The sequence below is a fragment of the Vicugna pacos genome, chromosome 4 (genome assembly GCF_048564905.1).
Source record: "Vicugna pacos chromosome 4, VicPac4, whole genome shotgun sequence".
Lineage (NCBI taxonomy): Eukaryota > Metazoa > Chordata > Mammalia > Artiodactyla > Camelidae > Vicugna > Vicugna pacos.
The window spans coordinates 75,300,928-75,324,006 of NC_132990.1; the positions used below are offsets into that span (position 1 = coordinate 75,300,928).

Sequence of the window (23,079 nt, forward strand, 5' to 3'; positions counted from 1 at the left end):
ACGTCTACAGCCCGGGTTGGTTGAGCGCTTACTCCCTGCGGCTGGGACCCGCGTTTGATCCTTACAGCCGCCCCACGAAGCGCGTACGAAGGTTGTCCCCGTTCTGGTTATGGGGAAACCGCAGCGCCGAGCGGGAAGGGGCTCGTCGAGGTCCCAGCGGGAGCGGAGAGGGAGGTGCTCACGGGCGGCCCCCGCGCTGTGCATTCTCCGCGTCCTCCAGCAGAGGGGCCGGCCCGCGGGGCTCGGCGTCCCGCATAATAGCCGCTTTGATGCCTGCGGCCGGCCGGCGGGGAGGGGAGGGGAGGCGGGCCGGGAGGGGAGGGGAGGGAGGGAGGGAGGGGAGTGTCCGGCCGCCCGCGCCATTCCCCCGCCCCTCGGTCCCGCCGCCACACGCCGCGGGAGCTCGGACCAGGCGCCCGTCCCTCCTCCTCGTCCCTCGCCGAGGCCGCGAAGCCCCGAGCCGGCGGGAGCCCGGTGCTCACCATGTCGGTCGCGCTCAGCAACAGGTTCCAAGGTAGGCGCCGCTGTCTCCCCGTTGTCCCGCGCCCCTGCTCCGCCCCACTGTCCCGCTGTCCCTCGCCCCTCGGCCCCCGCCCGGTGTCCCCCACCCGCCACCTGCGCGCACGGGGCGGTCGGTGGGGTCTGCGGGAAGCGGGCGCGGGCCGACGGCGCGCGGCCCGGGGAGACCCCCGCTTCCCGGGCCGCCTCTTTGTCTCCTCCAGGAGGGAAAGCGTTCGGCTTGCTTAAAGCCCGGCAGGAGAGGCGGCTGGCGGAGATCAACCGGGTAAGCGCGCGCCTCCACCTTCGCTTTTCCAGCCCCGCCGCCGCCGAGGGCAGCTTGCGAATCGCCCCCAAAGCTCCCAGCGCCCCGCGGGTCCCACCTCCGTCTGTGAGGCTGTGCCTGCCACAAAATCAAACCCCCCTTGCTCTCCTTCACCCGGGCTTCCCCCAATTTCCTCCCTCCAGCCCTGTTTCTGTGCCTCCGACTCCAGGTAGGTCCCCGTCCACCCTCTCCACCGCCCTCTAGTCTCGGGTTGCAAGTTGTTACTCTCAGACTAGAGAGGTAGGGCCCTCCCAGGAGCGCTGATGCCTGCCGAGCCTGCCCCCGGGCTCCCCCGAAGCCCGCCCAAGACCTGCTACAACAACTTGGAGCTGGAAAAGACCCCTGATGGCTCCAGGGAGTCCCCAGTTTTACAGTGAAGGAGAGAGGGAGGGAAGAGAGGCCCAGAGAGGTGAGGTGGCTGTCCCGAGATGGCACAGCAAGTCCAGATCAGGCTGCTGTTGGAACCTGGGGCAGTGTTGGCCTCCTGCCTGACCCCCACTCCCATCCCCACAACTCCTTCTCACTCCAGCTTTTAGGAAAGGTTGCCTTAGAGACTTGGTGCTTTGCTTGCTTAGTCCTAGTGGATCTCCATAGAGAAATCCTGCCAGCTCTTGCCAGGCATACGACGGGACCTTATAGACCTTTGCTTAAAGACCATTTAAATTCTAGAAAATAAGGACAAGTGTCAGGGCCTGCTTGGATTGGCCAAAACTCCAAGGCAGCACAGCAAGACCCAGACTCGGATCTGGTCTCCATCGTGTTCCGGCTCTGTGGGCTTTAGCAATGACCCCTGTCACAGAGCCAGGGTCACCATGAGGGCGGAGTGAGGGAAGGCATGTAGTTAGCGCACTTGGTCCAGCACCCAGCCTGAGAGAAGACCTCCATGGATGGTTCTCAGATTACTTCCTGAGGAGGATGTCTCCAGATTCCCTCCTAACTGGTTGCAGAGGCATGCCCACTGAACCAAGGCTGGACATTCCCCCTGCTGGTTCCGCCGGGCTACTGGGCACCTGGGATCTGATCCCAGTTCAGAATCCCAAAGTGGAAAGCTGGTGAGCATCAGCAGAGTCCTGGTGGGGGCTGTGTGGAGGTGGATCCAACCGCTGCCACATGGTAGTAGGTCTGAAATCTTGCCAGGGGCTGGCAGTCTTGATTCCCTCCTTGATTTTCTTGGACTAGGCAGCCTGATTTCACTACACTGGCCGTAGGGATCCCATGGAGGTCTCTGGGGACCCCAGGGTCCCACCAGGTAAACTCCAGCCCCCTCATCACCATCCTCACCTTGCTTCTTGTTGCCGTCTAGAGCACAGCTGAAACGGAGCCTGGACGTCTGGCTGGGGCTCTCAGGGGTCCGGGCTGCTGGGCTCCCTCCCAGTTCTCTCTGCAGCTAGCCCAGCCTCGGCCTTGGCTGCTCTTGCCCTCTGGACAGGAGCCTGGAACCCTGACCTCATACAGCCCCCTGGGCCACTCAGCCTGGCAGGTTCCAAGCCAGTTGAATCCACCCACAACCAGAGGACCCTGAGCCAGAGACAGCTGGAGATGGCGGAGAAATGACTGTAGTTGGACAAACCAGGGAAGCTGAGGGTGTGTGGGACTTTCTATGCCAACCCTGCCCTTTATGTGGGGTGGCGGGGGGAGTAGATGGGGACAGGAGGGGGGCTACAGGGTTGTTTTGGGAGGTGTACTGGCTTGGCTCAGAAAGGGGAGGGGCTGTGCCTCTCAGGGACTGATCTGGATAGCACTGGAATTGGGGAAAGTGAACAAAAAGGGGCTGTGTCTAATCACCTCAGGACCCCAGTGCCCAGGGAGGGCAAGCAACTGGCCAAGGCCACACAGAAGCCAGTGGCAGAGCTTCCAGTCTAGTGTCCTTTCTCTGCCTGGGTGCTATTCTGAGATCCACTGTGTGAGATGGGCTGCTGGGACCCAGGCTTTGGGCCCCTGGAGGAAGGAGTCTCCAGGATCAAACTGGAAGCTTGCTGCTTCCCACCACAGTGGGTCAAGATGGCCCCACTATGGTTTAGAGTCACGGAGCGGGGTGGGGGGGCATGCTCACTGGCTCTGTGACCTTGGGCAAGCCACTTGAGGTCATGGGAGGAGGTCTGTTGTGATTTTCCAGCTGAAATAATCTATGTAAAGCACACAGGAGAGCTGGCTTCTGTCCTGATTGTTATCATCGGTTTGTTTGGGTCTTAAAGGTGCAGGAGTAGAAACCTAGGAGCAAGGTCTGAGATATGCTGGCTGTTCAGCCTGGACCAGACCCCCTCATCTGGCAGAATCATAGAGTTGGTGGAGACGAACAGATTAAAACTCCTTGCAGACTCTGAGGGAGTCACTGTGTTAGGGGTCTGAGTTAGTTTCATCCATGGCTATGGTCATAGCGGAAGTTCCCTGGGGTGAGTGAATTCTAAAAGCAACCGTGTTGGCAGCCCAGACTGCCTGCCTTTGGGGTGCAGCTTCACTGCCCCACTGGAGCGGGGCTTTTGTGGGGCTGGGCTGAGCAGCTGCCCAGTGGCCCTGGGGAAGCCAGAAGGCGTGGAGGATGGGGCTTTAAGACTCACTCACTGCATGTGCTTGGGCATCACTGTGGGTGATTACTGGGGACAGAGCTATCAGGCCTGGGGGCTTCTCTGGGCCAACACCCCAGTTCCCTCTGTGGCCCTTCTCCCCCGCTGGGGTGGGCCAGCTTCCAAAGGGCAGTAGGGTAGTTCAGTCTTGGCCGTTGTTAGTGTAAGGGATTCAGGAGTAAAAGGAGGAGACCTGGGTGGGCCTAGAGGTCCAGGTGGAGCTGTATGAAAATGCACTTTTTGTAGTTTCACTCTAGTTTTAGCTGTCATTTTCTGAGCACTCGGCATGTGCCAGGCAGTGTGCGAGGTGTGCCTCGAACATTATCTTATTGGATGCTCACTCCAACCCTGTGAAGTTCTGTCTATTCCCATTTTACAGAAAATGAGACTCAGAGGGGTTTAAACAGCCACATTGGAACCCAGCCTCTTCTCTCAATCTCTGAGCTTGATTGGTCTCCTCTATGGACGCCCAGCCCACCTCTGGGCCGTGTGTGTGTATGTGTGTGCGTGTGTGTGCGCGCACGTGTGTGTCCATGTGCGCATGCGCATTCTCGGCACTACTGGAGCAGGCAGGACCAGCGCACGCCTCCTACTCCCCCCACATAGCTGACATTCCCCGTGCCCCGATGGCATGGCAGGTGACCCTGGGGCCAGCCAGACCCGGCCTTATATGGCAGTGGGACAAATTCTCTCCAGCTTCCTACAGGGACAGAGGGAAGCTGTGGGGCTGGGTGGGTGCCCCTGAGAGTGCCCCTACCCTTGGGATGGAGCCGGGAGGATGGTGAGAGCTGCAGCTTGAGCTGGCCAGAGGCCAGGATCTTTAACAAAATAACGTGAGTCGCTCTTTGCTCCAGGCCTGATGTTTGACGTACATCATCTCACTGACTCCTCTCAGTGGAACGCTGATCAGATGCACGGCAAGAATCTGTAAACATCCCCGTGGGACAAGGAGTAGCAGGCCTCCCATTTTAGAGATGAGGAAACAGAGGCTCAGCCAGGTGAAGTCACCCATCCAAAGTCACACAGCCAGGAAGTGGCAGAGCCAGGATTCGGTCTCCAGATGCTGCCCAGGGCCTGCCCTGGCCCCTGTCCACCAGGTAGCCATGGCCTAGCTGTGACACCAGCCTCTCTTGCTTATGTGGATAAGGATCTCTGGCTCCAGTCCTGCCTTCTCGGCCCTCCTGGGTCGAATGAAGGACACTCAGCATTTCCTGTAGCATTTCAGTGCCTGATGGTTATTTCAGGACCCATGTGCCATCTGTGCTGGGAAGAACTGGGCCTGGCAGGCTGGGTATCTCTGTGCAGGGCTGGGGGTACCCTGCCCAGCAGTGGGGGGCCTCTGAGACCTGACCCAGGCAGAAAACAGTTGTGTCTCTTTTCCTGTGTCCTGGCAGTGCCACCCTGTCCCTGCCCAGGTGAATGTGCCCAGCTGGCATCGCCGGGCACCCGTCTCTCTTGCTCTTCCTTAATATATTATAAGGGAGATGGTGATAACAGCCACGTGAGCCTCCGAGGATTCAGTGTCCCTGCAGGTCCAGCCAGTCTCGACCTCGGTGTGGCCATGTCACAGGAAGCTGGAGATGGAATTTCTGCAGGGTCTGCTTCATTTGTGTAGTTGGTGGGATGTTTTCCTTTGGCTGCCCCATCTATTGGCGAGGAAGCAGCGTCTGGATGAGGACCCAGAGCTGCCGCAGGGAGTGTGAGCCTGCTGTCCTTGTGGGTGCTTGTTACAGGCCCCTGCTAAATGCCGGGCACCAGGCTGGGCATGTGTGGTCTGGCCCCGGCCCTTTAAGAGCCTGTCAGCTGTGTCAGAGGCCACACAGCCAGGCATGGTGCCGCCTGTCCTAAGAGTTTTTGCCCAGGGCTTCAGCCACCAGCCCTTTGGATGGCCTGCAAGATGGTGATATCTGTCAGCGCAAAAATTCTGCTGCAGCTAATACATAAAAGTGGACCTGGAGGGCCAGGAGCAAGCATCCAGGAGCAGGTGCTCAAGGTACCAGCCCAGAAAGAGAGTTAAGTCGGGGTGGCGGGTGGGAGAGCAAGCAAGTGGCAAGGACCCAGAGGCCGGGACACAGCTGGGGCTGCCAACCTCTGCTGGTTTGGGAAACAGCCCTTCCTAGGCATGAGCACTTGGATGGGGCTTCTGGGATGGGGGAGAGTCTGATGTGCATCAGGGCTGGAGACGCCCAAGAGAGGTAGCAGTGAGCCCTTGCAGCTGCGGGCACTGTCCCGTGGGGCTGAGATGGCAGGACCCTGTCCCGAGTGGATGGCCTGTCACTGCCAGCTCAGCCAGGTGTCCAAGGCCCTTGAGGAGGAATGACCAGAGGCTCAAGGCTCACCAGGAGGGCTTCATGGCACAATGAGGGAGAAAGAAAGTTGTGGGTGGGTCTCTTCCGTGCCCTTCCCCTGCTCACAGTTGCCTCTTGGTATAGCTTGAGTCTGTTGGTGTGAGTGATCCAAACACGTTATGAGAACTGCTAACCCTTAGTAAGTATCCTAGGAGCCAGGCTCTTTCTATGCAGTCAGCTTGTTTATTTATTTATTTATTTTGAGGCCAAAAAATGAGTTTATTTGGGGTTTGTTAGGACTGTAGGTCAGGAGACACAGATCCCAGCTCATTTAATCTTGACACCAACCCAGTGACAAGGGTCTATCGTTATGATTCCATTTTAAAGATGAGGAAACTGAGGCCCAGAGTGGGAAAGCAAGTTGCCCAGGGTCACAGAGCTAGGATTTGAACTCAGCCTCCCTGCCCCATCCTTCTGCCTTGCTTGCCTTGCACTTGCCTGGAGGATAGATGGTTTAGTCAAGACCTTTCCCTCTGGGGCCTCAGCTGTTGAACAAAGAGGACAAGCTGGATGCTGTCAGACATCCCTTCGGGGTTCTGAGCCTGCTGTGGACGTGGGAACAGCTCTGCCACCTCCCTAGGCCTTCCCTGGGGGCACTGGCTTAAAGAGTGACCACCTGGCTCACAGCTCCCTGTGTTTGACCCCAGGATCCTCCCTGCCTGCGTTTCCTGGTTCTTTGCCAGGGCCTTACCAGGGGCCACCAAGGCCTCCAGACATTCCTCTCTGCTTATCAATAGTCGCTGTCGGAGCCCAGGGGCCCCCTGCACCCCTCGCATCTGGAGGCCCTGATGGCAGTTTCTGCAGCCAGAAGAAAATGTGTCTTTGGGGGACAGTGGGCTGGAGCAGGGGGTGGGGCTAGAGTAAACCACACACCCTGCCCAGGCCCCTCGAGGGCTACAGAGTGGCTCCTTGGCCCCTGGAATGACCTCCTTTCCCGGGAGGAAAGGTAACTCCCAGTATTGACTTTCTTTGCCCAGAGACATGTAGCCGGGGGTTGTTTGGGGCAGGGAGGGAGCTGGGACGGTGAAGGGGCGAGGCCTTGCATCCTTCAAACTTTGTGACCTTGAGTAAGTTGAGCAACGTCTCTGGGCCTCCGTTGTCCCATCTGTCAAATGGGGCCGTCCAGAAAGGGAGAAGAGAACAAACCAGCCTAAGCTGGAGGTGGGGTTTCCCTCCTAATCGATTTCATAGTCAATGGTGGTCTCTGGCTGATGAGCTGTGAGTAATCTAAGTGGACTGAATGTATATAAATGTTAGACGGTGATAGTAATAAATAGGTAACATTTATTTCACATTTACTAAGTAGCAGGCACTGTGTTAGGCACTTGATGTATATTTACTTACTATAATTCTCAGGACAAGCCTGTGAGGTAAATATTTTTATCCTTCCTACAGATGGGGAAACTGAGGCCCAGACAAATGAAGCAGGTTTCACACTCAAACCTTGGCACCTGGCTCCAGCTTGCCCTCCTTCTGTTTCTTCCTCTGTTTTTCCAAATGTCTGGGTTGAGTTCTATCTCCATCTCCTCTGCCTGGGGTCCTATTCAGGGCAGGGGGGTGTGTACTGGAGTCTGGACAGACAAGGCACCTGTGCAGTGGGTGGGACTGTGCCCTGAGGCGGGGCAGGGCTATGGGGGGAGGACGCCTGGTAGAAGGAAGCTGTGGGCTCTGCGCAGGCTGGAACCAGGAATCCAAAGCTCAGAGGTGGGATGGTTGCTGGCACCACAGCCAGTGGAGCTCCTGTTTCCTGCCACCCGCCTGCCGGCCTCCCCGGGCCCCTGCCAAAGGCATGGTCCACACAGCTGCCCCAAGCCCGGGGTCAGTGAGGGCGGCCGACCCACGCATGAACGGGTCAGCTGCTTCTCCCACCCCTGGACGCTCTGTGGCTCAAGCATTTGTCATTGTTGGCTCTAAGGAAACATGTGATTTCAGTCTCTGAGTCCTCCCCAGTCTGTCACACACAGCCGCATGCTTTTGTAACGCTGCCTGGCCATTTCAGGAGTGAGAGTGGAGAAAGTCATTCTGGGCTGAGTGGCCATCTTCTCCGTTCATTCAATAATGTTTCCTGAGCACCTACTATGTGCTGGGCACGGCTGGCTGCTAGGCATCTATGGGGCAGAGGCAGTAAACACATCCTCCTAGAACCTGTGACCGAGGACCTGCCTCCTCCCAGCATCCTTCCAACACCCACTTCATTGGGTCACTTCTATTCCTCAGCTCTGTGTGGGGAGGGAACCCAGGCAGCCTCTGCTGGGGAGTTTCATCCCAGCTCAGCCACTTGCTAGCTGTGCTGCCTTGATGGACTAGTTGTTTATCCTTTCTGAGTCTCAATTCATTGACCCGTCCTGCAAATATTATTGAGCATCTATTCTGTGGCACCTTGTCGGGGGAGACAGATAATGGGTAACATCCTTCATAAGCAATTACATTGTGTTAGAGAGGTGACTCATCCCGTGGAATAAAAGGTGTTTTCTTAAGGTGGACTGGAAGCGGAGGTGGGGGCTCCAGTGGGCAGAGTGGATGGGGCTGGCCTCATTGAGAGGGTGACAGTTGAGTAAAGACTTGAAGGAGGTGACATGCAGATCTGCACGCTCCAGGTAAGGGACACAGCTAGAGCACAGGTCCCAAGGTGGGAGCGCACCCGGCATGGGGGAGGCAGAGAAGGGAGGCTAGGCTGGCTGAGGCATCCAGTCCAGTGGTGGGGGGTGGGGAGTGCGGGACATGAATGACATGGCATATTAGGTGGTGATAAAGGCTAAGGCTTCATCAGTGAAAAGACAATAATCCTGGACGCCCTGGGGCTGCTATGGCTGCTGAGCACCTGGCCCAGGGTGAGGTCCAGGGGTGGATGTGGTTATTCAGTGGTTCAGGCTGAGCTCTTGTCCTTCCTCTCCGCCTCACCTGGTTGTTCTGCATTTGTCCATGTGTGATTTGCCCCTGAGACCAGGGACCTTGTCCTACCCCTCAAACCCAGTCTGCCTAGATCCCTGGAGGTGTTTGCTCTGTATTACCCACAGGCTCCTGGATGGTGCAGGAGGCCATGGTAATGAGGCCCCGAGTGAGGCTGTGGCCGGGCCAGCTGGACCCCGTGGGCCCTGGGGTTGCCCTCCGCTCACCTGGCTGCTAGAGGCATGAACCCTGGAGTCTGACAGACGCAGGTTCCAAACCCACCCTGAGCTTCCGCATCTCCTGGGGACCTTAGACGTGTTAGTAACGTCTCTGGTCCTCCTGTTCTCACCTGTAAAGTCAATTAACAGTGGCTGTGAGGATTGAATGGGATAGCATAGTGCTGACCAAAAAGCAAGGGGGCAATCAGAGCCCCCCGACCCAGCCAGGGGAACCACGGTGGCGGCCGGGGCAGGTGGCTTCCTCCTACTCTGTCAAAGGGTGCTGAGTGAGCATGGAGGAACTTGAACCCTGGAAGGGATCAGATTCTGTCTCGTAGTCAATCCTATCCGTTGTTTAGTGAGCACGGACGTTTGAGCCTGGTACTAACTGCCCACAGCGGGTTGTCTCCACTGAGAGATAGGTCCCTGAGGAGGTGGGTACCCTTGAGATCCAAGCCCAGAGTGCTTTAGCATCATTTAGATTCCTGTCATTCTCCCATTCTATATTCTCCTTACAGTGACTGGCTGGAGAGGTAGTGAGTTCCTTGTCCTAGGAGGTGTGTAAGTACAGACTAGGTCATTTAGTGGGACATGACAGCAGGAATTTAGAGACAGGTTGAGTGAGTGACCTAGGTAACTTTTTTTTTTCATTAAAAAGATCATCTATTGAACTTCAAGTACATATTTATGCGGAATGTTCCAAAACTTGGAATTAGAAAAAAAATTTAACACCTCAAAGTTAATGTATAAGTTGTCTTTTTACAATAGTAGCTGGCATAGTTATAATAGGAAAAACATCCATGGTAGAAACCTCAAGTTCAGCATCATGATTACCTCTGAGAAGGGAAAGAAACTGGACTGGGGAGGGGCAGATAGGGCCTTCAAACTGTGTTTTAGTTAGACCTAGGTAACATTTAACATCATTTAAAACACAGGCTTCCTGTGATTTTAGGATCTTGTCTTACTCACCTTGATGTTAACCTTCTCCCCTTCCCTGCTTTTTTAAATTAAAGTATAATTGATTTACAATGTTGAGTTCGTTTCTGGTGTGTAGCAAGTGATTCAGTGATACATATATATTCTTATTCTTTTTCATCATAGATCATTGCAGGATATTGAATACAGTTCTCTATCTCTGCAGTAGGACTTTGTTGCTTATCTATTTTATGTATTGTGGTTTGTATCTGTAAATCCCAAACTCCTAATTTATCCCTCCCCTCCTTTCCCCTTTGGGAACCATAAGTTTATTTTCTCTATGAGTCTTTCTGGTTTGTATATAAGTTCATTTGTGCCATTTTTTAAGATTCCACATATTAATGATACCATATGATATTTGTCTTTTTCTGTCTGACTTCCTTCACTTGGAATGATCATCTCTAGGTCCACGCATGTTGCCGCAAATGGCATTATTTTGTTCTTTTTTTGATGGCTGAGTGGTATTCCATTGTATACCTAAACCACATCTTTATCCAGTCATCTATCAATGGACATTTAGGTTGCTTCCATGTCTTGGCTATTGTAAATAGTGCTGCCATGCACATTGGAGTGCATGTATCTTTCCAAGTTAGAGTTTTCTCTGGATATATGCTCAGGAGTGAGATTGCTGGATCATATGGTAACTCTATTTTTAGCTTTTTAAGGAATCTCCATACTGTTTTCCATTATGGCTGCACCAAGTACATTCCCACCAACAGTGTAGGAGGGTTCCCTTTCCTCCACACCCTCTCCTCACCTGCTCCCTTGATGCCTAGAACAGAGCAGTGTGCGCTGTGGTCCCTGAAACACTATTGAATGAATGAAGGACTGGAGGAGCAATGGCCACATCCATTTGGCCCAATGAGGAAAGCAAGGTCCAGAGAAGAGAGAGGATTTGCGGACTCCCGTACTAGGATGGGAACACACCCTCTGCTTCCTCATCTGCTTGAGGTTCTAGGGCCACTTGAGGATTAGCAACGAGGCAAGTAAAATTTCCGCCACTGCGCCCAGCCTAGTGGATGCTTACTAATTGTTGGCTTTTTGTTTTAAAGCCAGATGAATGCCTGCTATCTGCCCATCTTTAAGTGTCAAGGTTAAAGATGCAGGCTCTAAATCAGACAGAGCTGAGTGAAGTTCTGTCTCTGGGAGCTTCAGTTTCCTCATCTGCAAAATGAGACTAATAATAGCAGCTACCTCTTGGGTCCCCTGGGAGATCTGGAGAGACCATGGGGGTCAGTGCTTCATTCTGGAGCCTGTTGTTAGTCCCACCCCGATCTCCACCCCTCCCCAGCCCATCTGGTTCTGAAAGGACTCATCTGAGTCTCTGCAAGCATCTGAGGGGGCAGGTGCATCCTATTTTACAGGTGAGGACACAGGTAAGAGGGTAAGTGACCTCTTAAGAAATGTGTAGTTATTTTCTGGCTAGAGGGACAAATGATAGGACAGCTGCTGTTTACTAAGCTGTCAAGATTCATTTATACACGCTCCTGGGATTCTCATACAAACTCCAGAAGAGGCTGTGATCATCATACGCATTTGGCAGACAAAGCTATAGCGATTTAAAGAGGAATCAATTCGCTCAGGGTTACATACCTAAGAAGTTAACGCTGGAACCAAGTGGCTTGTCTTTGGGGCTCATGGCTTCATGGATCCTGGAATGGGGTGCCCTGTGGGGAAGCCCAGGTCCCTGCGCCTATAATTCAGAGGCTGACTGAAGGTGTTTAGTTTGCTAGAGCAGAAACTCCGGGCCCCACCCCGAGCTGCTGGGCATGTTTCCTACCCCCAGGGTGGACTCTGCAGGTCTGCCTCTGAGGGTTGACAGAAGGCCAAGGACAAACACAGAAGCCTCCTGCTCTGCCCGGCCGGGCCCGGCCACCTGGCAGGAGAGGAGGCACCAGGCAGGGGCCTGTGTGTTGGTGAGCTCTGCCGACTGCCCCCTTGCTCAGCGCTGCCCTCTCCCCTCTGTAGGAGTTTCTCTGTGACCAGAAGTATAGTGATGAAGAGGACCTGCCAGAAAAGCTTGCAGCCTTCAAAGGTGAGCTGGGGCGGGCTGCCCACCCTCCCAGGAGAGCTGGGCGGGCCCCTCTGCCCTCACACCCAGGGTTCCTCACCCCACAGGGCCAGGCTGCACCCTGTGTCATCCAGAACGCCCCTCTTCCCGGGGGGCTGCGAGATGGGGTGCCCAGTGTGGGGCACGGGCCCCTCACCCCCGGCCTGCAGGCCCCGGCCTGCCCCTGCCCCTCTCTCCCCTCTGGCTGCCCAGCAGGGCTCAGGTTGGCTCCTGTCCGCCGCTGCCCAGGCCCTGCTCGCTCCCGGGGCCCCAGCACACAATCAGCTCTTTGTAGCAGCCCTTGCCTCGCCCCCTCCGCGGTGGAGCGTCTCGGGAGCCCCTGCAGAGAATGGACGCTTGTGTCGCCACAGCGGAGCAGAGTTTCTGCCCATTGAATCCCGGCAGCATGGGATGAAAAGAAAACAGGGCCCAGGAGCCCCTGCGGAGAGGGGGCGGCATAAAGGTCCCTCTGTTCCGGGCTCTGGCACTTGGGTCTCAGCCAGCGGCTCGAAAGGAGAGGAGCCGCGCACAGAAGGAGCGGAACAGACCCACCTTTCCTGCCCAAGAGATGCACCCTGGATGCCGGAGCCCTGGGCGCGCTGGGGGACCACTTGAACATCCTCCAGGCTGCATCCCCCCTAGAGTCTTGGCAATGTGGGCATCCTCCCTGCTCCAGGGCAAAGAACCTGCCAAGTGCTCCCTGGACCACTTACAGCTTAGCTGTCCTTAGGCAGGACATCAATGGCTCAGCAACTATCGAGCGCTGACCTTGTGGTTAGCATTGCGATCTCCCTGCATCCTCCCAATCCAGCCGGGAGGGAAATAGTGTGAGCTTTAATTTACAAGTGGAGAAGCTCAGGCTCAGAGAGGTGGGGTCATTTGCCTGGGATCACTCAGCTCACCTATAGCAGAGCTGCAGCTTGAACTCATATTGGTCTCACTCCAAAGCCCCTGCTCTTAACCATTACACAGTGGTGTCTTATATATTAAAAACGGAGGAAAGAGGGAACAAAGGAAGGAAAGAAAGAATGAATGAACAAACGAACTAGAATAAAGACACCCCCACCCCTTGCCCGTCCATCTGCACCTCCCCTTCCTGTTCAGAGGAGGAGTGATCAGTCCATTCCTTTCCCTCTGGAACCCAATATGGTCACCCTTCAGAGGTGGCTCTGAGAGGAGGAACAGAGTTCCCAGGGGTCTAAGTTCTGCTCTCTTGGGATGTAGGATTGGGTCCATCCTGGGACCACAGGAAGTTACCTTGGAAGCAAAGGGACTGTAGATGTTTCAGGTCGTTCACTCATTTGCTCTCCAAATGAGCCTTACTAGGCACCAGGCTATGAATGGGCCTACGAACACAGCGGAGAAAGCATAGGACGGCCCCTGCCCAGAGCAGCCTATGTCCTAGTTGGGGAGGGGTGGTGAAGATTGAGCAAGGAAGTAGAAAGCCTGTCAGATGGTAGTAGGGGCTTTGTGGGGGTGATGGTGCCCAGTTAGAAAGGCTGGAGGGCCCTGAAGGCATGAGAAAGGGCCCTGAGAATGCCTAGGGGGAACATTCCAGGTGGAGAGGTGGCAAGCCTGGAGGAGGAGCGGGAGCAGGTTGGGGGCGGGCCAGGAGCAGCAAGACCTGGGGAGTGGAGCGGGGGGGGGGGGGGGGGGGGGATGGTGGGACAGGCAGCCCTAGAGGCTGGAGGGCAGATGCTCGCGAAAGTCACAGAAGCCTCGAGGGTCACTGGGAGTACCTTGCCTTTCTTATGCTGGCTGCTTGGTGCAGAAAAGTCCCAGAGGGTCCTGCTCTCCGGTGGCAGGGGTGACTTGCCCAAGGCCACATGACATCTGCACACATTGCCTTGTCAGGAGATACAAGCTCATTGCTCTGCAGTATTTCCCTCACTGTTGGAGGTTCCCGGGACCCCTAGATCAGGGAGGTTTAACTCGAAGTCTTTAGGTGAGGTTTGTGGGGAGGGTCTGTGTACCCCTGGGTGCTGTGTGTTCCATTTTGTGGCCAAGGGCAGGTCATTTCTCCTGAAAGATCATCGGATTCTCGGTGGTGCCCATGACCCCCCCAAAGGTTCAGAAATACAGGGACTTCTTAAGTTGGGGGTCCGCACACCTGGTTCTCCATCAGAATCACCTGAGACACTGAAAACAGACCAGTTCCTGCCCACAACCCGCTCTTCCCAAGCCCTGCAGACTTGTGTCTCTAAAGCCGGGAATCTATTCTAGCCACTTAGCAGTTGTTCAGATGCAGCCCGTCCCCACTGGCAGGGCCTGGGAGGAAGCAGCTGCCCTCCTGGGCAGAGGATCAGAGCGGCCCCCTGGGCACCTTTCTCCACGACGCCTGTGGCAAAGGATGCAGTCTGGGCGAGGCCTTTCTCCAGAGACAACAGCTGAAATGACATGGCTCACTTCAAGGCCCCCACGTGGGATAAGGAGGACCAGTTGCCTTCAAGGGAGTCACTGGGACCCTGCAGGAGGTGACCCTGCTTCCAAGCTAATGCCAGTTTCTGCTCTGTGATTTCCAGAGAAGTACATGGAGTTTGACCTGAACAATGAGGGAGAGATTGGTGAGTGAGGCCTTGAGTGTGCTGTGGGGGGTGGGGATGGAGGGACGAAGGGAGGGTCCAGAGAGCTCCACTGACCCACCTGCATGAGTGAGGGGCATGGGGTGCTCTCATGAGTGGACAGGCACCCACTGAAGCTTCCCCAGTGGGCTAGGCCAGGTGAGCTGGCCTTGAGCCTGTCTGCCGCCCATGCTGAGTCCACTGCCCTCAACTCTGCTCCCTACTGCTTCCCTCCCCACCCACCTCCCTACCTGTGCCTCAGCCTTCCACTCCAGGTGCTTTCAGACTCAGGATGGAGGGGCCGCCCCTGCCTAGGGCTGGAGATGCTCAGGGAGCTGGCATTTCCTTTGTCCCCAAACCTGTCCTTCCATTTGTAAGTTGTCCTGTAGTTGACAAGGGGCTTTCATAGACATTGGTTCCAACAGACCTTTCTTGTGTCCTGCCATCCAGGAGCTGGGGGTGACAAATGCCTGTTCCATGGCACTTATGTTCAGGACCATACCTTGACCTTCACTAGTAATTCTATGACATGGTCAAGGCCGCCTTAATTGTTCCCATTGTACAGATGAGGAAACTGAGGCTCAGAAAGGTGGAACGGCTTGCTTGGGGCTTGCTTGGGGCATGCTTGGGGCATATGGTCATGAAGTGGCTGCCAGGGCCCAGATCCCTGCCTGTGGTTTCCAGGTGGGTTCTCCCTCCGCATTTCTCTGCCTCCTCTGTCTCCTCTCGTTTTCCTCCCGTTTGAATATTTTTATCCTTTTTAAATTTTTTATCCCTTTATTATTTATTTATTTATTTTATTTAGGGTTATCAAATTAATACATTATTATCATAAAAAGTTTTGGAAAACCTAGTAAATCACAAAGACAAAAATATTTCATCACAATCCCACCTCCCAGAAATGACTGCGATCAATATTCTGGTTTATACTTTTCCACTCTTTGTTCTAATCAAACTGTTTTATACCATTTGGGAACCTCCCTTTTTTAAAAATATAATGCTTTGTTAGTATTTTGAGGTATTACTAACTTTTTTGGAAATATAATTAATGGCTGCATAATATTCCATTGTGGGGACAGACTATAATTTATTCAGCCAATGCCTTAGTATCTCCCATTTAGATGATGTCCAGTTTAACTATTATTGATAATCCCATGAAAAATGTCCTTGTGCATGAATCTTTGTCCATGTTGCTGATTATTTCTTTTGAGTTAATCTCAGGAAGTAGACATTCTGGGTCAAGAGCTTTTGAAGCATCTTGCCAAATTGCCTTCCAGAAAGGTCTTGCCAGTTTCGAGTCTGGCCAGCAGCGTGTGGGAGACCTTTCGCTTCTTCCTGTAGCACACTGCCCGGCTTTCTTTGAAATGCCCTGGACATCCTGGCACCTAGGGGTCTGGCACCAGTCCTGCCTGCCCTGCCTCTCGGGTGAGCTGGCTCACCACTCCTCCAGCCCTAAAACTGGCCCGTGCCCCACCCTCACCCCAACTCCCACCACCCTTCGCTGACCCATTGTTCATGGAACAATCCAAAGGAAATTGCCTCAGATCTTGGGAGCTGGGAGGTCAGAGGCAGCAGCTTCTTGGGGTAATGACTTCGGTGCCTCCCTTGTTTTTCTTGAATTTTGTTCTTTTGTTGGCTTTCCTGGATATTCTTGGCACCCTCTCTCTTCCGGCAAGGTGGAGCCCAGAACTGCAGGGTGGGAGTGGCAGGTGGGAGTGGCAGGTGGGGGGAAGCTGCCACCCAGCGCCCTGGAGTGTGACTTCTGCCTGGGTCAGCCTGACTCCCTAACCCCACCTCACTGTGGCTTCTGGGGTGGCTGGAGCACCAGGCTCATGGCTCACCCAAACCTCAGGTGGCAGCAGAGAGAACAACAGAACGAAGAAGAAAGGCTATGTTGGCACCTGCTGTGTGCCAGGTGCTTGTGGAGCATCCTCACTCCAAATGATCTTATCAACCACTGGTGGGAGTAGGGGTTCCCCTTAAGTAATTTGCCCGAGGCCCCACAGCCGAGTAGCAGAGCTGGATTCCAGCCCAAGTCTGTCTGACTTTAGAAGCCCATGTCCCTAACCACTAGTCCATACTGCCTCGGAAGAGAGCAGGGAGGGTGAGATGGGTTCATTCTCCCTGGAGAAGAAAGGCCATTGACTGCAGTCTCCAGGGAGGTGCTGTCCTGCCTGGCTTCTTCTGGGCATAGGATACCAAAGGGAAGTTGGCCAGCTTCCCTACTCGACCCAGCATCCTGTCTCCACTTAACAGATCTGCTTTTCCTCTGGCAGACCTGATGTCTTTAAAGAGGATGATGGAGAAGCTTGGGGTCCCCAAGACCCACCTGGAGATGAAGAAGATGATCTCAGAGGTGACGGGTGGGGTCAGCGACACCATTTCCTACCGAGACTTTGTGAACATGATGCTGGGGAAACGGTCGGCGGTCCTCAAGCTGTGAGTACCTCCTGCCTCTCCTGGGGCCTCTGGAGGCAAAGTCATGGTGTGTGGAGAAGCCCCTGGCTCGGGCATCTCAGCCAGGAGGTAATTCACTATGTGATCTGCCTCCTGGCTCAGGCACCCCAGCCAAGATGTAACTCACTACGTGACCTACTGGGCAAGGCTCTTAATTTCACTGGACCTGATTTTCTTATCTGTCAAATGATCACGTTAATACGTATCTCTCAGGAAAAATTAACCTGTAGCAGAACCTCTGATGGAATCAGTGCTTGGTAAGTGGCAACAGTGATGGTGATGATGACGATAATATATGCACTGTTGAAACTTTCCAAGCCTCAGTTCCCTCATTTGTAAAGAGACTCTGCTACTTCACAGGGTTGTTGTGAGCATAAGATAGAGTCAAAAACTGGTTCTAAAGGGAGGTGGCGTTCAAATGTTGATGCTATTTCTTGCTACCGAAACGACCTTGGGCAAATTACTTTACGCCCCTGAGTTTCAGTTCCTTGATCCTAAGACAGAGGAGATCATATGTATCTTGTGTGGAGTGATGTCCTGCAGGTTAATGATATAACACAGATGGAGTCTAACCCAGCACCTGACTGATCGGCAGACACCTAGCGTAGTGGCCAAAATCACACTGTGTGGGTACTTCCCCATTGGCGAGCAGCAGAGGTATTCCTTGGAGAGTCTCATAGTTTTTGTCCAAACTGTAGAGGACACTCACTGGCTTTTATGAAATAAGATTAACTTTTTTAAAAAATTGAAGTATAGTTGATTTACAATATTGTGTTAGTTTCAGGTGTACAGCAAAGTGATTCAGTTATACTATGTATCTCTCTAAATTTATCTTTTTCAGGTTCTTTTCCATTATAGGTTATTACAAGATATTGAATATAGTTTCCTGTGCTATATACAGTAACTCCTTGCTTACCTATTTTATATATAGTGGTGTGTATCTATAAGATTCACTTCTTCTAAGGTACAAATGTAAAATATACCTGTCTCATTTTACAAAGGGGAAGTTGGGTGATCTGCATATGAGCACACAGTTCGGGCTGGTCAGAGCTTTTAGTATGGGGTGGGATGAGGCAGGAGTTGTGGTGGCAAAACCATGCAGGTCAGATCATGCTGCACCTGAGAGACAGGTGGTAGCAATAAGAGTGATCGTGCTATTAAAATGACACCTAAGATTTAATGGATGTTTACTGTGTATCAGACACTAGTCTGCATGTTGACTCCTTCGCTTTATCATTCATTAATTCAGCAAATATTTATCGAGCACCATTAGGTGTCAGGAATTACTCTGGGTGCTGAGGACACATAAATTACTTGCCTCACAAAGCTTACATTCTAATGGCAGGAGACAGACCAAAACAAAACAAAATAAAGACAAGATGCCAGATTGCAATAGTGCAGTACAAAGAAAAATAAAATGGACAACATGGATAGAGATGAATGGGATAGTGGGCAGAGAGGATCTCATTGAGAAGGCAACGTTTGACCAGAGCCCTGAGTGAGGGAGATGTGAAGAGATGTGAAGATCTGGGGAAAAGCACTCTGGGCAAAGGAAGTGGCGAGTGCAAAGGCCCTGTGGCAGAACCATGGTTTTATGCTCAAGGAATAGCACAGAGGCCAGGTTGCCTGGAGTGCAGTGAGTGAAGGATGAGTCTGCAGAGATGGGCAGGGGCCAGGTGATGTGGGGCCTTGCAGTCCACGGCTGATTTCACATTTTGTATATACACGTTTTTATTGAAGTATAGTCAGTTTACAGCGTTGTGTCAATTTCTGGTGTACAGATTTCACATTTTGTGCTAATGTGGAGGGATGCCATTGGAGTTACTCTAAGCAGGGAGCTGACTTTTAAAAGGCCCCCTTGACTGTGGTGGGAGCAAGAGTGGCAGTGGGCAGGCCAGTAGGAGGCTCGTGCACTTGTGCAAGTAAGAAATGAGGCACTCAGCCTGGAGAGGGTGTAGTGCAGGTGCACAGGAGGTATTGAAATTGGGAGTGATTTTGGAGGTAGAGCTGGAAGGAATCCTTAAATGCTCAGATGTGAGGTATAAAGGAAAACAGGGAGTCTGGGATCTGAATTAACTGAGTGATGGTGCTGTTTGCTTTGAGAGAAGAGCAGACGGGGCAGGGAGGGATTGAGAGCTCAGTTTTTGATGTGCTGAACTGGAAGTGCCCTTAGACATCCAAGGGGAGAGAGGTCGAGAAGGGAGCTGGCTGTGGAAATCTGGAGCCCAGAGGTGAGCCGTTTGTGGACTGTCACACTCTGGATGGAATTTAAAGCCAGCAGACTGGAAGAGCGCATCCAGGGAGTAAGTCAGATGGAGTAGGGCACTGTCACTTGGAACAGCTCCAGGACAGAAGCACTTTTGGCATCCTCACTCTCAGTTGGAAACACTGAGCATCAGTGCATCAGTGGGATGAGTGTCTTGCTTGAGTCACCATCTGGGAAGGAGTAGGGCTGCGATTCAAATCTGGGCAGTTTCCCTCCAGAGTCTACACTTTGAACCCCTATTCTCTGCTCCCCAGCCTTTATCCTCGGAGCAGTGGGAGGTTTTTGAAGACATGAAGGGGTTTTGAGCAGAGCCATGGCCTAGCCTAGCTCTGCCTCCTCCAGGCAGCATGGTTAGAGGAGAACGCATGGCCAGAAGTCACAGGTCTCATCCTGCTTCGGGCTGCCTGTGTGGCTCTGAGGAGTCACATTGCCCCCTGCACCTCAGTTTTCTCCTCTGTAAAATGGGACTAGCAGCCCCTTTCACATAGCTGCTGCCACTGGCTTCTGGGAAAATCCCGCTGGAGAGTGGATGCAAGGACTTTCTGTTGAGGACCTTGCAGATGTGAGGGCTGGGATGGTCTTTCCCCGGATGAGGGAAGAAGTCTTAATCCTGTGTATTTTCTTTTTTTTTTTTTCTCCATCTCCAAACCAGAGTCATGATGTTTGAAGGAAAAGCCAACGAGAGCAGCCCCAAGCCAGTTGGCCCCCCTCCAGAGAGAGACATTGCCAGCCTGCCCTGAGGACCCCAGCCTGGACCTGACCCACTCTCCCCACTCCTCTTCCTCCCTCCTGGTCTCACTGCCCTTCTTGACTTGTTGTGATGTGTCTTGTTTGTTTTGTTTGGTCGTTGTGTGTCTGTCTGTTTTTTCATCAGCAGAATCAGTGATCTCTTTGTGAAGCACAAATTATCTGCCTTAAAGGGGCTTTGGGTGGGGGAATCCTGAGCCTTGGATCACGCCTCCCTCTCTTCTTCCCTCCCCGTCCTCTCCTTGTGCGGAAGGGCTGACATTAAACCAAAAACCAGAGGGGGCAGGGCCAGAACAGAGAGACTGAAGGCTGTGATTCCCACACTTGAAGCTGGCACTGTCCATCCTTCTAGGAGGTCTCTGAGCTAAGTCCCAGAACCCTGGCCTGGCCCTGGTGAGGACCTCAGCCCACTTTAAGAAGCCCCTGGAGTCAAGATAAGGCTGCAGGACCTCATTAGGGTTTCCCTGGACAGCTCGGTGGTTCCAGGTCTCAGGTGGACCATGATGTGGCCACGTGGTACCCCTCCTCCCCAGCTGGTCCCCCCTCGATCCATGCTTCCTCTCATCCTCAGTGAGGTTACAGAAGGAGAGGGGCTTGGCAATTTGAGCCCTGCAAGGAGGTTCCAGAAGGAATCCTCTAGCTTTTCCCCGGCCACACTTTTACAGGCAGCTCAGAGGGAAGGTGCAGCCCCCCTGACTCTTGCTGGGGCAGCAATGGGCTTCAGAGGTAGAGGGGATCCAGAGGCCTTTGGCAGGGATTCAGCTCAGTCTAGTCCCAGCTTTTAGGGAGGATGTTGAGGGCAACAGGGTAGGAGAATGAGGGCTTAAAGGCTCATGGCAAAGAGGCAGCACCGCTCTTAAGCCAGGAGCTGAGGAACGGGTTCTTTCTGATCCCAACATGCTTGAAACCAGACTGTGCTTCGCCATCTGCCTTCACACCTTACTGATGCCATTCATTCATTCACCCTTCATTCATTCACTCAGTCATTCAACAGATATTTATTGACAACCTGTTATAAGCTTTAAGTCCCCCCACTTTGTCCCGGCATGCGCCGTGTCCGCTGTCTATTTCATCACTCTGTTTCCAAATCACCCAAAACCTTGAGCTTGGGGATTGGATTAGGGAAACCTGTGTTCTTTATTAGGGACTAGGGTTTCCTAGCCCTGATCCACCCTGTAAATTAGCTGGGCCAGGCCTCTCAGTTCACAGGTGAGAAAACCCTGGGGGCCCACAGGGATTAAGTGCCTTGCCCAAAGTCACGGGTTAATCTGGAGATGGAAGATCTGGATTGGAGCCCTGGTGTTCAGATGCCCTGCCCACGCCTCACCTCTGCTCTGGGCTGCCTCTGTCAGTGATGAAAACATGGAAAGGGGCAGGGAGGGGCAATCTCCTGAGTCAACCCTTGGGGAAGGCCCTGGGCCAGGACTCACCCTTCTCAGTGCCTCCAGGCAGCATCAGGGCTTGGGTAAGGGCCAGGCCTGCTTCTGCAGTTTTGCCTTTCCCAGAGCTTCCTGGCCAAGACACTTCCCAGAACTCAAGCAGGAAGGTATCACACTAGCCCCATCTTGGCTGTGCAGGGACCCCAGCCTTGAACCCATCTGTATTCTGCACTTAGATGCACTCATCCATTGAACATATTTATTAAGCACCTCTTATGGGCCAAGAGCTAAGAACCCAGTAGTAAAATGGACAGACTCATGGAATTTAGAGATTAGTGGGAAAGTCAGACCCCAGCGACGGCCAGTGAGATGTTAGGAAAGAGGAGGATATGGAGGTGACTGTATTGCAATCCTGGGGAGCTAACTGGGCACAAGACTGGGCAAAAGTCTTGAAGAAGCCTTCGCAGAGCCTTAAGGAAAAGTCTGGGGGCTACTGGGAAGTTGGAGCCAGGGTGAGCTCCCTGAGGCTCCTTTGACCCATAATCAAGAGCCCAAGGAACTGGAGGGAGTGGAGCAGGTAGGGGATGGGGAAATGGCCAGGTTGGGTTAATCCACTGGTCTTAACCAGTTCAGGAACAAGATTATTTGGCTGTGGCTGGCTGGTCTTCAGCCTAAGGAGCTGCTTCCAATGCACAAGCCTAGTTGAAGTTTAAACTCCAGCAGAACATTCCTCCCTGTAAATGTAAAACTTCACCCCTACTCCCTCCCCTGCCTTTTTCCCCCACTGAGATCCTTAGATGAGCAACCATCCTGTTTGCACCCCTTCCCATTGCCTCTCCTCTCTGGGACAGGAGCCCTTTGAGCAAGGTAACACCTTTCTTGACTTCCAGCATAGCCAGTGTATCTGCACCTCACTCAGACAGGAGGGCAGGACCAATTAGGCTTATTTCAGTGGGTTTCACAGTTTACAAGGCTGCAGGAAGCCTCCTTAAGGGAGGAGAGCAAGTGGGTGTGTCCCCAGCTTCTAGAAAGGGCAGGAAGGAGTTCTCATTGGATGGGTAGTGTTCTAGGAAACCCCGCCAGTTCCTTCACCATTTCTTGGAATTCAACTTCTGGAGGGAGAGGGTCTCAAGAGTGGTCCCTGGGAAGGGGGATCTGTATGTATTTCAAGTTGTGGCTGTTAGCTCTAGGACTCTCACTTCTCTGGCTAAGGGCTCAGCTTCTTAGAATTTCAGCTGTCTTCTTTCTGAAAGACCAAATCTAACTAATGTAACCAGCAACTTGGGGACTGCCAAGTATGGCTTTGTCCCTGCCATTTAAAAGGAAGGAGTGTGTCAGGCAAGTTCAGTGGATGCAGTATGTGAGTGTGTGCGTGTGCATGTGTGTGGTGCCGGACATCATCTCTACAGACTGGAAATAAAACAAACTTATCAACATCTTGACTAGTGTATTTTGGGGGTGCTACCGGGGCTCTGCAAATTCAGAAGAGCTGGCTGATAAATGACAGACTGAATGAATGTGTCCTGTGTGCCAGGCTCTGTTAAACGCCAAACTTCCTTTACTCTTCACAGTGGCCCCACGAATAAGGTTCTATTATGTCATCTTTGTTTGATAAAAGAGAAGCAGGCTTGCAGATGATCAGTTGGCTGAAAACCAAATAGTAAGTGGCAGAATATGCCTCCCAAATTCCCCTGGAGCTGACTCATGGGCTCCAAGCTAAGAACCTCTTGTCTGAGAGCATTTATAATTCCACTACAAAAATCTTTACCTAGGACTGTGTAATAGCCATCAATTAGTATACT

The 23,079-nt window shown here is 53.2% G+C and overlaps 1 protein-coding gene across 2 annotated transcripts; it reads left to right on the top strand.

Moving 5' to 3' along the window:
- The first annotated feature begins 356 nt into the window (after positions 1-356).
- On the top strand, positions 357-22,713 carry AIF1L (allograft inflammatory factor 1 like). 2 transcript variants are annotated; one of them, XM_031677678.2, is made up of 6 exons: positions 357-514; positions 723-784; positions 11,786-11,852; positions 14,390-14,431; positions 16,705-16,867; positions 19,804-22,713. In XM_031677678.2, the coding sequence occupies exons 1-6, from the start codon at positions 484-486 to the stop codon at positions 19,889-19,891; spliced, it is 453 nt and encodes a 150-aa protein (XP_031533538.1). In that variant the 5' UTR covers positions 357-483; the 3' UTR covers positions 19,892-22,713. The 2 variants fall into 2 exon arrangements, with proteins under 2 accessions (XP_031533538.1, XP_072816411.1); XM_072960310.1 differs by lacking the exons at positions 357-514; positions 723-784 and adding an exon at positions 2,388-2,407.
- Positions 22,714-23,079: the final 366 nt, after the last annotated feature.

Coding starts and splice junctions, on each gene's coding strand:
- AIF1L (XM_031677678.2), top strand. CDS start 484: ATGTCGGTCGCGCTCAGCAACAGGTTCCAAG. Junction 11,853..14,389: donor AAAGCTTGCAGCCTTCAAAG/GTGAGCTGGGGC, acceptor TGTGATTTCCAG/AGAAGTACATGGAGTTTGAC. Junction 16,868..19,803: donor CGGTCGGCGGTCCTCAAGCT/GTGAGTACCTCC, acceptor TCTCCAAACCAG/AGTCATGATGTTTGAAGGAA.